Consider the following 13,351-nt stretch of genomic DNA (forward strand, 5'->3'; position numbering starts at 1 on the left):
GAAACAATCGAGAAAATCATTAGTAACATCCGTGGTAACTTTTTTATTAAGTCTGGTCTGGTTTACAGCAGAAAACGTCTTTACTATTGCTATTACCCACATTCAGAACAATGTACTGTCACCTCGTGCACATTCACGCTCATACAGCACATCATCTGAAACACACGCACGCAGACACACACACTTGTAAACAGTCCTCCATACCTCATCTGTAACATCCGTCAGTAAGCAGAGAAAAGGGGTATTATTAATACAAGGCAAAAGATAAAATCATGCAGCACAAATGAATACCACTATTAGTGAGTTCAATACTGATGGTTACATCACTGCCGCTCACTCCAGTGAAACATGTCTGTCTAGGAAAGTGACAGAATACAAGTGGCCTTACTGTAAATAAAATAAAAAGTAACAGGAAAACTCCCACTTTCCCAGACCTGAGCAAACTTCACACAGGTATATTTTTTTAAGATAGTTTCTTTAGTATTCAATGGAAGCCTTGAGTGATTAAACAGATCACATAACAGTCCATATCACATCCCACTGTCATTGTCACAGACGCTGATGCTGCAGGGATGATCAAGTGCAGATCTGTATAGGACATGGGACATCTGATTGGACAATTAGTGCATAGCTCTTCTGGGCTTGTGTGGGTGGTGTGTCTGATGTTCATTTCCTGTAGCCACAGTATTGTGCTAATCTTCAATGCTCCCTGGCCTGCCCCTGTAAACACCACTGCAAAGCACTGTTAAATCACACGTGGCTCCCGACATCTTGGGCTTCAATGTAAAAGGCTGAATCAACCGATGACTTTACTTTCACAGAGACCGCAAACAGTTATATTTTACTAATAGGGGTGGGGTTGGGGGGTGATCGGGACCTATTAAATTGGGGTGGTTGCTACAGAATAGGTGAGTACAGGAAGGGATACTCATCAGGAGGGGTGTGTAACACAAGCCATCAACTATTAGCAGTTCTGGGAAGGAGCAAAGCCAGGAAGTGCCCATGTAGCTGTACCTGGGCTGGGTTAAACAGCCAAAGAGAGAGACAGAGAGAAGGGTTGAAGAAGCAGGCGGTCGGGTTTTCACTCAGGTAAAGCTGCTGAGTAAAGGCCCGTCCACAGTGCCAACGACAACTATACAAAAAAAAATCATCATTTTAAATATTGGTCTAGTTCATACGAACAACAACATCAATACCACACATTGGAATGAAAACGACACGAAGAAAGATCTCGTTGGTCATCAATTTCGGAGAGATTGTGTGAACGATAGAAACACTCACAACCAATCAGAATCCGTATAATTAAAATAGGAATGATATTTCTATATTATCGTAGGTCAGTGTGGACACTCATACCATTATAGTTCAAGTTGTCGTTGGCAGAGTGAATAGGCCTTAAGTGTTGTAGGGGGATGGGTGAGGGGGCACTCGGAGTGGCTATTAACGAGCTTTAGTGCTTGCGGGCATTTCGCCATTCCGCTCCTGAAATTCCCGGAGTTCCTTTGTGTACCAGTCTGGCGCCGGCAGCTCAGATTTCCCAGAAGGCTTGTGGTCGTAGCCATAGGCGACAGTCAGCTCCTCGTCTTTTTGCACGCCCCGGATTGTCCGAATGCTTTTTATGAGGCCAAAGCGAGGGTGGACAAATCTAATATCAGAGGAAAGGAGAAGTAATATTACAAAGCAAATATGCATGCCACTGGGGTTGTTTGAGGATGCTTCTTCAGCCTTGTTCTGACTGTATCTGCCAACACACAATGACAGACCGCACTGGTTTGGAGACAATAGGGATGGGTTTGGTATTTGTGTGTATACGGAAGGGTTATGGACTATTTCAAGAGCATGTAATTGAATGAGAGAACTATACAATCAAACACAACTTTTTTTCGTTGTTTTTATAATGCTAGTCTAGTCTAATAAAACTTTGCGAGAGGATGAACGGGTAAATGCACATGTAGTTGATATGTGAATGACGCAACAGTGTAATGTAGTGAAATTATGTAAAAGCGGTGTCTGTCACTTACGGGTCATATTTGCAGTTGGGAGAGAAAGAATGGTTGGCCTTGTGACCGAGTGAGGCGCAGTATGTCTCTGTCTGGTTAAAGGGCTTGGGGACATCGATGACCGTCTCCTCATCCAGAGAGATTGTGTTACCATTCGCTGACCAATCACGACTATCCACCTAAGCGTACACATTCACAAAATACAGCAATTAATGTGACTCGCAGTTGTGTGTTTCAATATCACAATTCCTGTCAACATTTTATAAGTTATTGTGACAATTCATTTTTTCAGTTTTAATCCGTCTCAAAGAGGTCATATGTAACAATGTTCACCACAACCCCACCCCGAAAAAGAAAATGGAAGCTTGCACTTGTAAACTCAATAAGATACATTTGTAGAACTCCCTGTGCTTGTGCATATACAACTGCAAATACAACAAACACATAAACACAGGGACAGGGGTGGGCACAAACACACAGTCATAGTATCACCTCAGAGTGTGTAATGCGAACTCCGTTATAAAAAGCCATGACACTGTCTGGATCTGCGTCAGTCTTGGCAAACAGACCTTCTCCTGCTCCTGAGATCAGTGACTGTCCTACAAACACACTGAGACACAGGCATAATAAATGAGTTCAGATCAGGTGGTCCACCAGTGAATTGTCCAAAAAACTGGCTTGAGAAAAGTAATTGAAAACTGTAAGAAGTGAGAGATAGAGAGAGAGAGAGGTAAAACTGACCTAGGTGACCTAGGTTCAACGAACTCACCGGAACATAGGAGAAACTGACATAAGATTTAATTCATACATTTATGCATGACCCATCATTTCTTTATCCACAGCACAATACTCTACCTTTAGGTGCTGCTTAGTACTTATATTCTATATAGCAACTGTGATGTCTGTGTGGTGTGTTGTAAACTGGTGTTTGATTTTAGCAAACATACTGTTGGCTCTCATATGGATCAGGGAGAAGTCTGAAGTTTGCAATGCAGGTAGATGTTGATTTGTCAAAGGAATAAACAGTGCCTGAAAAAAACCACATAGAATATAATATAATTTCACGTATTTTACTTCACCTCAGTATAAAAGCATCTGCTAAATAAGGTATGATGTAAATATGACTTACGGTCATCTACCAACTCCAAGTGTGGTCGGCCGTTCTCTTGCAACATCAGGCTGGCGAGCCGTGCCTCTATGAGCTCTCCGTCCACGAAGCTGCCGAGCAGAGCCGTTTGGCCGTCGGGGTAAACGTACGCCACATGGTTCCCAGTCATCTCTCCCTCGTCATTCACTTCTCCCACCACACAGCCCCGGTCCTGAGGACCAACACCACAGAGAGGACAGTTTACACCAAGACTAAACAAGACCGAGAGCCAGCCCTGGTCCTGAGAACTACCGTATTTTCTAACCATTTTTCAACCACACCGTATATAAACCGCATTATAGTATTTTATGAAATAAGTTCATATTATACACGCTAGCAACTACGAACTGTTATGAGTTATACGCTTCATCTGGCAGAGGTACTGTGCGCGTTACTTACTACCAGGTGGAAAAATGCACTCCTGTGTATAGGATGCACCCAAGAATGAACCACAGGGCTGCAGAAATGTAGCTAAATCAATGTATAAACCGCGGTTAATAGTCAGGAAATTACGGTAACACCACAGAGAGAGCAGGGAAGGAAAGAAGACAGGTCTACATGTAGTTCCTGGGTGTCATACCTGTGTATAATTTAAACACAAGCATTTGGCATTTCAAATATATACCTCTATTTAATATAGTCATTGCCTCAAAACTATTGTTAGACAAAACTGCCTACAAAAAAACAGACTTGTGAGGAGAGTAGCACTCACAGAGTAGTAGAACCAGCACAGGCCAAAGCGGATGTTGTCTTTGTACTGGCCCTTGAAGATCAGCCGCCCATCCTGGTCGTACTCCTGGGCTGGGCCGGTTAGCTCCCCATCCACATAGGACCCGTGCAGAGCCCCGCCGTCCTCGTAGCGATACACACCCTGCCCCTGAAGAGAGTCATCCATGTAGAAGCCCTCCAACGTGCTGCGTCAAAAGTACCACACACACACACACACACACACACACATTATTGAAGGCAAATTGGATTTTTTTTCTCTCAATGATGTCCACATGCGGGCACATACACACTCACACACAGATGCAGAGAGAAAGATACTCACCTCCCATCGAAAAAGAAAAATTTCCCTTTTCCATTTTTCTCTCCGTGGACAAAGTGTCCCTCGAACCGATCACTGGAGGAGTAGGTGACCATGCAGAACCCATGCGGCTGGTCATTTTCATCCAAGGGGCCTGCACACAGTAACATATGTACAGAAATTCTCAATTTTTCTTATACATCATTAGAGCTGCAACGATTAGTCGACGTAATCGACGATGTCCATTATGAAAAATTGTCGACGCGTCATAAAATATATTAAAAAATATTTTCTTTTTTTTGGCAGACGCTAGCAGAGCTACCGGTAATTTTCATTCGGCATTGCAATGCACTATAGGAAGTGCGAAATAGTGCATCTTTAACTAATAATAATTGACCCATCATTGAGAAAAATGGAACAGAATCTGCACATAGCCTAGCATACAAATCATGCACCGTTTTCTTTGCCCTCCGTTCTCGTACCTTCATGTGCTGCATATCAGAAATGGCCGACTGAAAAGCGAATTATTCTGAGACGGCTCATGTTACCATGGAAACAATAAATAAAGCTAGCTTTAGTAGCTGCTGCATATGAGATATGGCTAACAGAAAAGTTGTAATTTTTCTCAATGATGGTCAATTATTAGTAGTTAAAGAAGCACTATTCCAGTATTTCAAAGAGAGTGAGCTGTGGGAGCACAAGAACAGTGCGTGTCTAGCAGCAATTATCATAGACATATATGATATATCTATAACTTATAGTAAGGTTTAAGCTTACATGTTGGAAAACAGAACGTCTCATGGAGGATGCTTGCTAACGCTATTTCATTTATGTTAAGTGCAGTGTAGTAAATCAGTGAATTATCAGAGTAGCCTGTATTTTCGTTTGTTCTGAATAGTTAACCTCCTCCACTTAGCATTCTTCAAACAAAAGATTGTGGAAAAAATATATATTTCATAAGTTGAATTTGAATGTCACTTGCAGCCCAGTTATTCTTGCGTTATTTTGCACTTGCAGAGGTTTGATTGCTAATTTGAGTTACTTTTAAAACTTTATTTGCACTTTCTCTTTACTTTTAAAAGCATATTTGCACTTTAATTTGTATTACTATTTAATTTATGTATTATGATTACATTTGTTACTCAAATACATTTGAAATTCAAATTCCAACATTTTGAGTCGTTATTTTAATTTGCTATGGGAAATAATCATTAGATTAGTCGATTAATCGAAAAATTAGTCGATAGATTAATCGATTACCAAAATAATCGTTAGTTGCAGCCCTATACATCATATTGTATTCAAAATAAATACAGATTTCTTGGAATGATTCTTGAAACAACAGTAAAAAAGATGTAATGCTCTACATATGGTGTTCTTTTTTGTGAATGTACAATACTCAGCAGTACAGCAGATCTAGTCAACAGTAAAACAAAAATAAAAAACAGTACCAGTGGGTCGCTACAGTCACCTCATGTTTTTCAGACTTTTTTTGGTTAGAATGGATGATGTCAAATGGTTGGAACAATACCAAATCAGCAGCCAATAAATCATCAACACCACCTACACAATCAGCCACTGATTGGTCTATTTGTGGAGAATCAGTCAGAATAACAGGTCTACTGAAAGGTTTTGCAGCCGACTGGGTTCCCCTAGGGCCTAGGGTACCGCCGATAGCCCCGATTCATTTACTGACTCATCATTTTCCTGAAATTGAAATGCCCACGTGACACCAGGTAGAAACACGCCGTCTTCAACAACTTCACACCCTTAAAAGGTACAGTGTGTAATTTTTTGTGGCATCTATTAGTAGAAATGGAATATAGTCATTCTAATTATGTTTCCATCAGTGTATAAATGACCTGTGTGTGTATGTATTGTTTTGTTTTCGTTGGCTTAGAATGTGCCCTTCTTTTCTACATAGAGAGCGGGTCCTCTTCCACACAATCCGCCATGTATCTACAGTAGCCCAGAACGTAAACTAAAACACTGGCTTGAGTTAAGGCTTTTCCTGTTGTTATGGCATTTGACGGCCACTGTAGGAACTCGCACATGCTTTTAAAGGGAAGGATATTCAGCAGGTTGCAATTCAGCAACCTCATTACTAGATGCCACTAAAAACTACTCTTCCTTTAAAAGGTAGGGTAGACTCTTTTTGAGAAAACCAGCAAGAGTAAACTAGAATTAGAAAATATGCAACCAGAAAAACCTTTGCCCCTTCTTCAGGCATGCTGTCAGGGAGGGTCAAAGGGTACAGGTGACCATGGCCCAAAGGTGCCCAAATTGAACATGCTTAGGGCCAGTCAGTGACCTGTGTGAGGCCACCTGTGTGGAGATCATCTTGTACCTGGGCACGGCACATGGCGGGCCTGCCCTTCCTTCAGGCCTTCCTCCGAAACACATGAATGTGCACTGCCTGCACTACAGTGTAGCTAACGAGAGCATTGGACTAATACATAAGGTGGCTACATATGAAGCTAGCTACGCTGATTACATAGTTCAGGAGCATAACAAATTCCCCAAAATTAAAACAACCCAGATGACCAACAGATATACAACCACCATGGCCTCACTTTAGGCCCTTCAGTTCTCTCCTAGTTGTCCCCATCGTTGAAAAGCCAAGTTCACTCAGGTTTTGCCTCTTGCTTTATCCAACCTCTTTTTTGGTCATACCCGTTTCTACTTGTCTACTGTCTTTTTTGTAGGCATAACGTTAGGTAAAACCGTGTTGCAATCTCAGTCATTATTGTGCGACGAGCTTGCTAGCTTTAGCTACATGTCTGCCTTGCCTTATGAAAGACTCCAGTCAAATACAATGACTGCACTCACTGAGTGCACGCAAGTGGGCAGGTAGGTAGGCCATCCTATCATTTCATTCGGAACTAAGGAAATTATTGGAGGCGTCTGCAACCTCCACAGATGGATTTTTTATTTTATTTTTAATGACAGAGCATTTGGTGTATTTATTGCTGTCGGGGTGTTAAGAAAATGTCAAGAAATATAAGAAAAAATGCTTCTCAAATACACTGCCTATCCTCGCTTTAATTACACACAGCCTCCTGACCATCATCAAATGATGTGTAGCCTATATGACATTAAGTCTACTGTATCATTTCTTCTACTAAAAACCTTACCTCATTCTATCATACTGTTTCCCGCTGGAAGTGCTCTTGAACATAAGACATGCCAACATAGGAATTAGTAGCTTCGTTTGCATGATACAAAGTTGCACTTTAGTTTTTGTGTATGAGCATGGAAATAAAGTCGCCCTCGATTGCTGTAACAGCACAAAATAAATGTTACCAACACGCTACATCAGCAACGACTCAAAACGGGTTAGACCAGTTGAAAAGGGTATTTTAGATTGCGAATACAGCGAGAAAGTGAGTTTGTCGGCTCTGAATGCAGAGCCAGCAGGTTTCCTTCGAAAATAGACACCGGGGTGTCTGGGAGAGGCACACAGAGGCCCAAACACCCGCCTGAACCTCCGAGATTCGGCAATTCGGTCTGCTATGAAATATATGACCATCTGAGGAAGTTGTATGCGTCAGCTACATGCTGTCGCCCATGAGTCCCGAGACCGAACTTCGGTATAGCAACACGGTGTCCATCTGATAGCTAAATAAAGACTTACATACCCTCTACGACCTCTTCAACGTTGTCGTCATCGCTGTCCATTGTTGTTCTTTTATCACGACTCGAAAATGTTTTAAACTAGGGCGTGAACCGATCGCGTTTTATAGGGCAGACGTCCAGTCGCAGCATCCGATTTTGTTAAACTCAGTACCCTGCCGGCGCGCAGGGTCTGACATCATCACACTAAACTACATTACTGCCAGCTCGACCACACATTGCCGTACTGTCTATGCACAGAGCACAGTTCCTTTAGTTAAAAAGGTGTAAACGAAGATGTATTATGAGAAGGGCTCAGGATACATTTAGGATGGCAATATACACAGTTTTTGTAAAGAAATTACACTTTTTGCGAAGGTTAAACAGTTACAGGCTATTGTAAGAAAAAGTCACGGTGCTTTTGGGGCACTTTAAATTTCCCCTGCGCCCACATCCAGTACTGTATATATGCTACATCTTCGGTACATCATGTGCATCAAGTATTTAAAAACGATTAAAATGGCTTCTTACTCTGTAGCACATGCAGCCCCAGCCCATTTCATACTTTCGATTTTTCTCGTAGCTATTAACGCGTCACTGTTCTAAATGACAATGCATGACATCAGAGTTGATACAATGCTGTCACAATGGTGACACAGAGGCCTGCCATGCAGCCTTCAGAAGGTCACTGCCATATGATAGAGTGCGACCGCACTGTTCAGGATGCTAAAAATGATGGCCATTGAGATACCGGTTCCCCTGGGAGCTGTGACACTTGTATCAGCTATTCAAACAGGTAAGGATATCCTACGTCTGTTAATAACTTTCGTAGTCTTTGGTATGCTAATTGTAATATACTACAACATGAACGTCTGCATCGCTGTAACTGCTGTGAGGCCAGACTCAGTACAGAGACGGATGAGATCACCATCGTTGCATGACTCAGAACATTATCAGTTGCTTACCGTCACCATCTCCATGGCCTCTACTAAATGTAGTTATGCACTATGGGATCAACTCATTCTTCCCTTTGTTTTTTTTCTTTTTGCCAGTTTTGTTTATATTATTCTATCTATATATATATACGTATATATATTTGATTCCATCTTGTTGGTTAGTAATATCAGCATATGTTTAATTGTATTCCAATATTACCTCTTCTCTGTCCGGTCTTTTCCTCTGCTGCCCATTGTCATACATCAGAGTATATAGGTCTGTCGCTACACTAATAATAACAAAGGGCCCTTCATGAAGACTCAGTTTCTTTAGAATCCATTCAATAATAAGAACTTTTCTTGTTTGATAGTTGGTCAAATAAATGATTACATTCTTCATGAGAGGGTTTTTACCTGGAACCTCAATTCCAATTCCACAATTCCATCCCGTAAGGAGGAAGAAACAGTGCATATTTTTTTTTCTAAACTCTACTGGTTGTGGTCTGCAGCTTATATAGCCTACCTGCTACGGAAAAAATGGGCGGCAAACACAGTCATGACCCGTCCACTGAAGGCAAAGTTGGAGAGGACATTAAGTGCCCAGTAAGGACCCCTCCCCTCCAACACACCACACTACATAATTCCACAATATCAATGATAATATGCCCTGTGAAACAATGAATAACACACCGCATTAAAGCAGTGATGTCAATGGTTTAATGTTAATACCACCTGCTTTTAATCCATTTCTGTCATTACCACAGAGATGCAGCACAGACTGTATGTATCAAGATCAATGTAAATTGTAGGCCTATCACTAACTGAATGTCACTTTTTGAGTCGCCATTGTGAGAGACACTTCTGTTTGGTCTCTCCCTCTCTTTCTCTCTCTATCTAGTAAGAAGTGTATTGCCTTCTACCCAATCTTCCTTGTGATTCTGTGGACCTCTGGGCTTTTCTTCAATGAAGGTAGGAGAGATCACAAATGGGCCACGAGCCATTTGCAATTGTAAAAAGTTGGTGTCATCTCATTATGTTGCAGTTACCTTATATAATAAGGAATAATAATATAATAAATAATAAGTCTTCTTTGTGTTTTCTTTTCCCCAGAACTGGCAGCTGTCTTGGGGTGTGTGTATGTCTTAGCACGGCAAATGTACTCGTGTGGACAATCCAACACTGCTAAAATATGGTAATCCATTGAAACACTTGTAACTGAAATCATATTTTAATAAATTTTTCATATCAATGGAAAACTACATTAATCATCACTTTGCTTTGCTTTAGGCATTTCCTGGGCTTTTACACTGTGGTGGCTGCTATTCTTCTTCTAAGTCTTACTGGGACCCTTGGCCTTCTCCGTGTTATCCTGGACCCAAACATTGACATCAACCACCTCCTCGGTCGTCTGTATGGCGAACCTACAACTTATTATAATTTCTTCTAGCTTGCTGAGTAGGCGAATTGAACAGTCCTGGATAAGGCTGCACATGTTGTAGTATTTGTGGGAAGGGTGCATTAAACTGAGCCTAGCGTGGCACTTACCAATATCTGAGTTCAGTGTTTTCTCTTTGAATACGTTTAAATTATCTATGCACGTGAGTTGGCCTATTGGCTACAAAGATATGTCAATTCGATGTTGACGATGGCAGGTGAACGTGCCCACCACCCACCTCATGACTACGAACAATCGCCAATGTTTACAGATAACCTAGGCTAGGTCCCCCTCTATCGGTCAAATGGAAATATTTGATTTCACTCTAGGATGTAGAATGAGCTGATCCATCAGGGACGTACCGTTAGCCTGTAGAAACTAGGCTAGCAGTTACAGCTATCATTTCTTTTACAAGCAAGCACGCATTTTCGTATATTTGGGGTAAGTAATATTGCTGGAGATTATGTATTGTTAGAGGCAAACATGTCACTGTGTTTCTATCCACATGTGAAGAGTTTCGGGGAGTGCACTTGCAGTAAAGGCCTTCTAATGTGTTACCAGTGTTGATATTTTGCCAGCAAGCTAGCGATAAGTGGCTGAAAATAAACCTTTACGCTAGCCAGCTAGCTAGACAGCAAGAGAGCTAGGCACTGTTTGATTCGTGACATCAATACAGCATTAACCTAGTTGTTAAAATATTCGATCGCCGTTAAATTGGAAACGATGAATATAAAATGTACTCTGTGTCTGTATCACACCTATCGTTAGTAGCTAACCCTACGTAACGTTAGCCGACTTGCCTTTTAGTCAACATTAGCTAGCGACCTGAGGTCTGTGAGAAATTAATGTTAGAGAGTAAACCATGCAATTCAAATCTAGTTAATGTTTTGAATTAATGCTTGCCAACGCCAGTTTGTAAAGTTAGTCAACCAACATGCAAGCTAAACTGGTATGCACATAGAGCAATAAGTGACATAAGGTTAGCACCAGCTGTCTCTTTATATTAAATCGAATTAGTCACTCAATCATCATGGTTGTCTTGTCTGGCTTGAATAAAGTGAACCAAGTTCCTTGCAGGCAGGTTAGCCAGAGTGTTTTCAAAACAGAGTACTTAAATGGTATGTCTTAAGGCGTAATCAAATCAACCCATGTGTTTTACCCCCACTTACCTGCAACTTACGCCCTGACGTTATAAGTGCCCACTGAGTCGCAGCCCTGCATTCCAAAAAAGAAGACGAATATTTCACCATGAACTCCGACGACGGTAAGCTAAATTAAGAAAACCTACTTATTACACGTCTATCGTCATATGAGGGGTGTCCATTAATTTAATGGCATGGCCTAGGGCGAATGGTGCAGTTACACATGTCTCCCTCTCCTTATCTCAGGTGACCTGGAAAACCAGGCGGAGTTGGAGGAAAAGACAAGGTTGATAAACCAGGTGCTGGAATTGCAACATACACTAGAAGGTCAGTCAGAGCTGTCATATAAGTCACTATGCATGTGAATCCATGTGTGTAGAAAAAGGATGCCTAGCACACCGACCTGACTATTCAAGTTATAATCTTGAAGATTAGAAATCACCTTATGGGACTTTAGGGGCTCCACAGTATTCCTTTCACATAGACAAAAATATAAATAGAAGAGACATTGAAATGTTACATACAGAAGACCACTCATCCCATCCACATAATCTCTTTCTCCCCTGTGTTCTCTGCAGATCTGTCAGCTCGTGTGGATGCCGTGAAAGAAGAGAACCTGAAGCTGAAGTCGGAGAACCAGGTTCTGGGCCAGTACATTGAGAACCTCATGTCGGCTTCCAGTGTCTTTCAGACCACGGACACAAGGAACAAACGGACAAAGTAAAAGGTTCGGATGTGCCCCCACCCAGCCCCGGACCAACCCCCAGCTCTACCCCCCAGCCTTTACTCTTTTTGGCATTTACACAGAACTGCAGACTCTTGCTGTAGAATTTACTTATTTAACTTGTAGACTCAAACACTGATATTTGGTGATTTCATTTATCTGCACCACTACAGTCTAGTCAGTATTAATGTAATTTTTTTTATTGTTGTGTTTTGTAGCTTTTGTCAAAATTTCACATTAATGTTTACATAATGTACATTTGTTTAGTATCAGGGAATACTTTGACACAGTTGTTTTTGTTTATGATCTGTGGGCTTATGCAGAATAGACTCATGTGTTGACTTACTGCAGTGGTTTAACAGACCTTTTTACGTTGGTGTGTGACTTCAAAACAGGTGTTTATTTTTTTACTTTTTATATTGTGTTGACATTATTATTGGTAATATATCTGGCATTTTTTGTAATTTTCATAAAACAAACAGTACAATTTGCTGCTCTGTTGCTGCAAGTACAACTGTAATGACCGCTAACGGCAGTTATTCTCCACTGTTGAACATATCTGTTCCCCATCACTGAACATATTACCTACACACAAGATTACCAACAATGATGAGTTGTTCAAAATCAAACTAATTTATTTACAAGTAATTGGGTCAAGAATTTGATGTAGGTAATAGTTGTAAGTTATTGTGTATTTTGCTGTCATATGCCTGCCACCCCAACATCATGTGTTATTTAACCTGTGTCTAGCATTTCAGGCACCTTTTAATACCTATGTTAATAATAAACATATATCCTTTTGATGTGCCACTGTGTGACTTAATGTATAGCTCCTTGTCCTCTTCATCTCTAAAGCAACATCTTTATCGTAAACACATCTGGCTTTCTAAGGGTGCCTGAAGAGAAACAGCCAAAGCACCTTTGCCCATTCTGCGTGCTCCGACACTGACTGGGCTCTAAAGCACCTTGAGACAATTTTATTGTTTTGGCTATAGAAATAAAATTTTATTCAATTGAATTGACTGAATGAATGAGCCTCATAGAGTCAATCCTTAGCTGTTTTGCCCTCATTGTTTGGATTATATGCTTAGATGCAAGTTTCCTTTTCTAAGAATGCATTTTCATTGGAACTAAGCATGGCAGTGCAACTCACTCTTCACATTGCATGTTTATGCCAAAGTATTTAAAGTCAAGTCTTGCCACTCGGCAGCCGTCTTGGTTTACTATTTATTTTACTATCTGGCTATTTAGGGCAAACAAAATCAGCTGTCCGATCTAAGTGAATGGGGAGAGATCCATAACTCCACATAGGATGGTCACACAGGTATT

At 41.1% G+C, this 13,351-nt stretch overlaps 3 protein-coding genes across 4 annotated transcripts; 2 read left to right on the plus strand and 1 right to left on the minus strand.

Moving 5' to 3' along the window:
- Positions 1-23: 23 nt before the first annotated feature.
- On the minus strand, positions 24-11,430 carry setd7 (SET domain containing 7, histone lysine methyltransferase). 2 transcript variants are annotated; one of them, XM_031586799.2, is made up of 8 exons: positions 11,326-11,430; positions 4,199-4,328; positions 3,860-4,061; positions 3,130-3,319; positions 2,948-3,029; positions 2,493-2,610; positions 2,022-2,179; positions 24-1,645 (listed from the first exon to the last, which is right to left on the minus strand). In XM_031586799.2, the coding sequence occupies exons 2-8, from the start codon at positions 4,288-4,290 to the stop codon at positions 1,441-1,443; spliced, it is 1,047 nt and encodes a 348-aa protein (XP_031442659.1). In that variant the 5' UTR covers positions 4,291-4,328; positions 11,326-11,430; the 3' UTR covers positions 24-1,440. The 2 variants fall into 2 exon arrangements, with proteins under 2 accessions (XP_031442659.1, XP_012689857.2); XM_012834403.3 differs by lacking the exon at positions 11,326-11,430 and adding an exon at positions 7,813-8,020.
- Positions 8,205-11,379, plus strand: mgst2 (microsomal glutathione S-transferase 2). Its single transcript, XM_042710753.1, has 5 exons — positions 8,205-8,582; positions 9,231-9,324; positions 9,620-9,690; positions 9,832-9,913; positions 10,009-11,379. The coding sequence occupies exons 1-5, from the start codon at positions 8,510-8,512 to the stop codon at positions 10,166-10,168; spliced, it is 480 nt and encodes a 159-aa protein (XP_042566687.1). The 5' UTR covers positions 8,205-8,509; the 3' UTR covers positions 10,169-11,379.
- LOC122128482 (short coiled-coil protein B-like) lies at positions 10,492-12,823 on the plus strand. Its single transcript, XM_012834408.3, has 4 exons — positions 10,492-10,597; positions 11,353-11,420; positions 11,545-11,625; positions 11,877-12,823. Exons 2-4 carry the CDS (start codon positions 11,405-11,407, stop codon positions 12,020-12,022), a joined length of 243 nt encoding a protein of 80 aa, XP_012689862.1. The 5' UTR covers positions 10,492-10,597; positions 11,353-11,404; the 3' UTR covers positions 12,023-12,823.
- Positions 12,824-13,351: the final 528 nt, after the last annotated feature.

This window comes from Clupea harengus, chromosome 20 (assembly GCF_900700415.2).
Source record: "Clupea harengus chromosome 20, Ch_v2.0.2, whole genome shotgun sequence".
NCBI lineage: Eukaryota > Metazoa > Chordata > Actinopteri > Clupeiformes > Clupeidae > Clupea > Clupea harengus.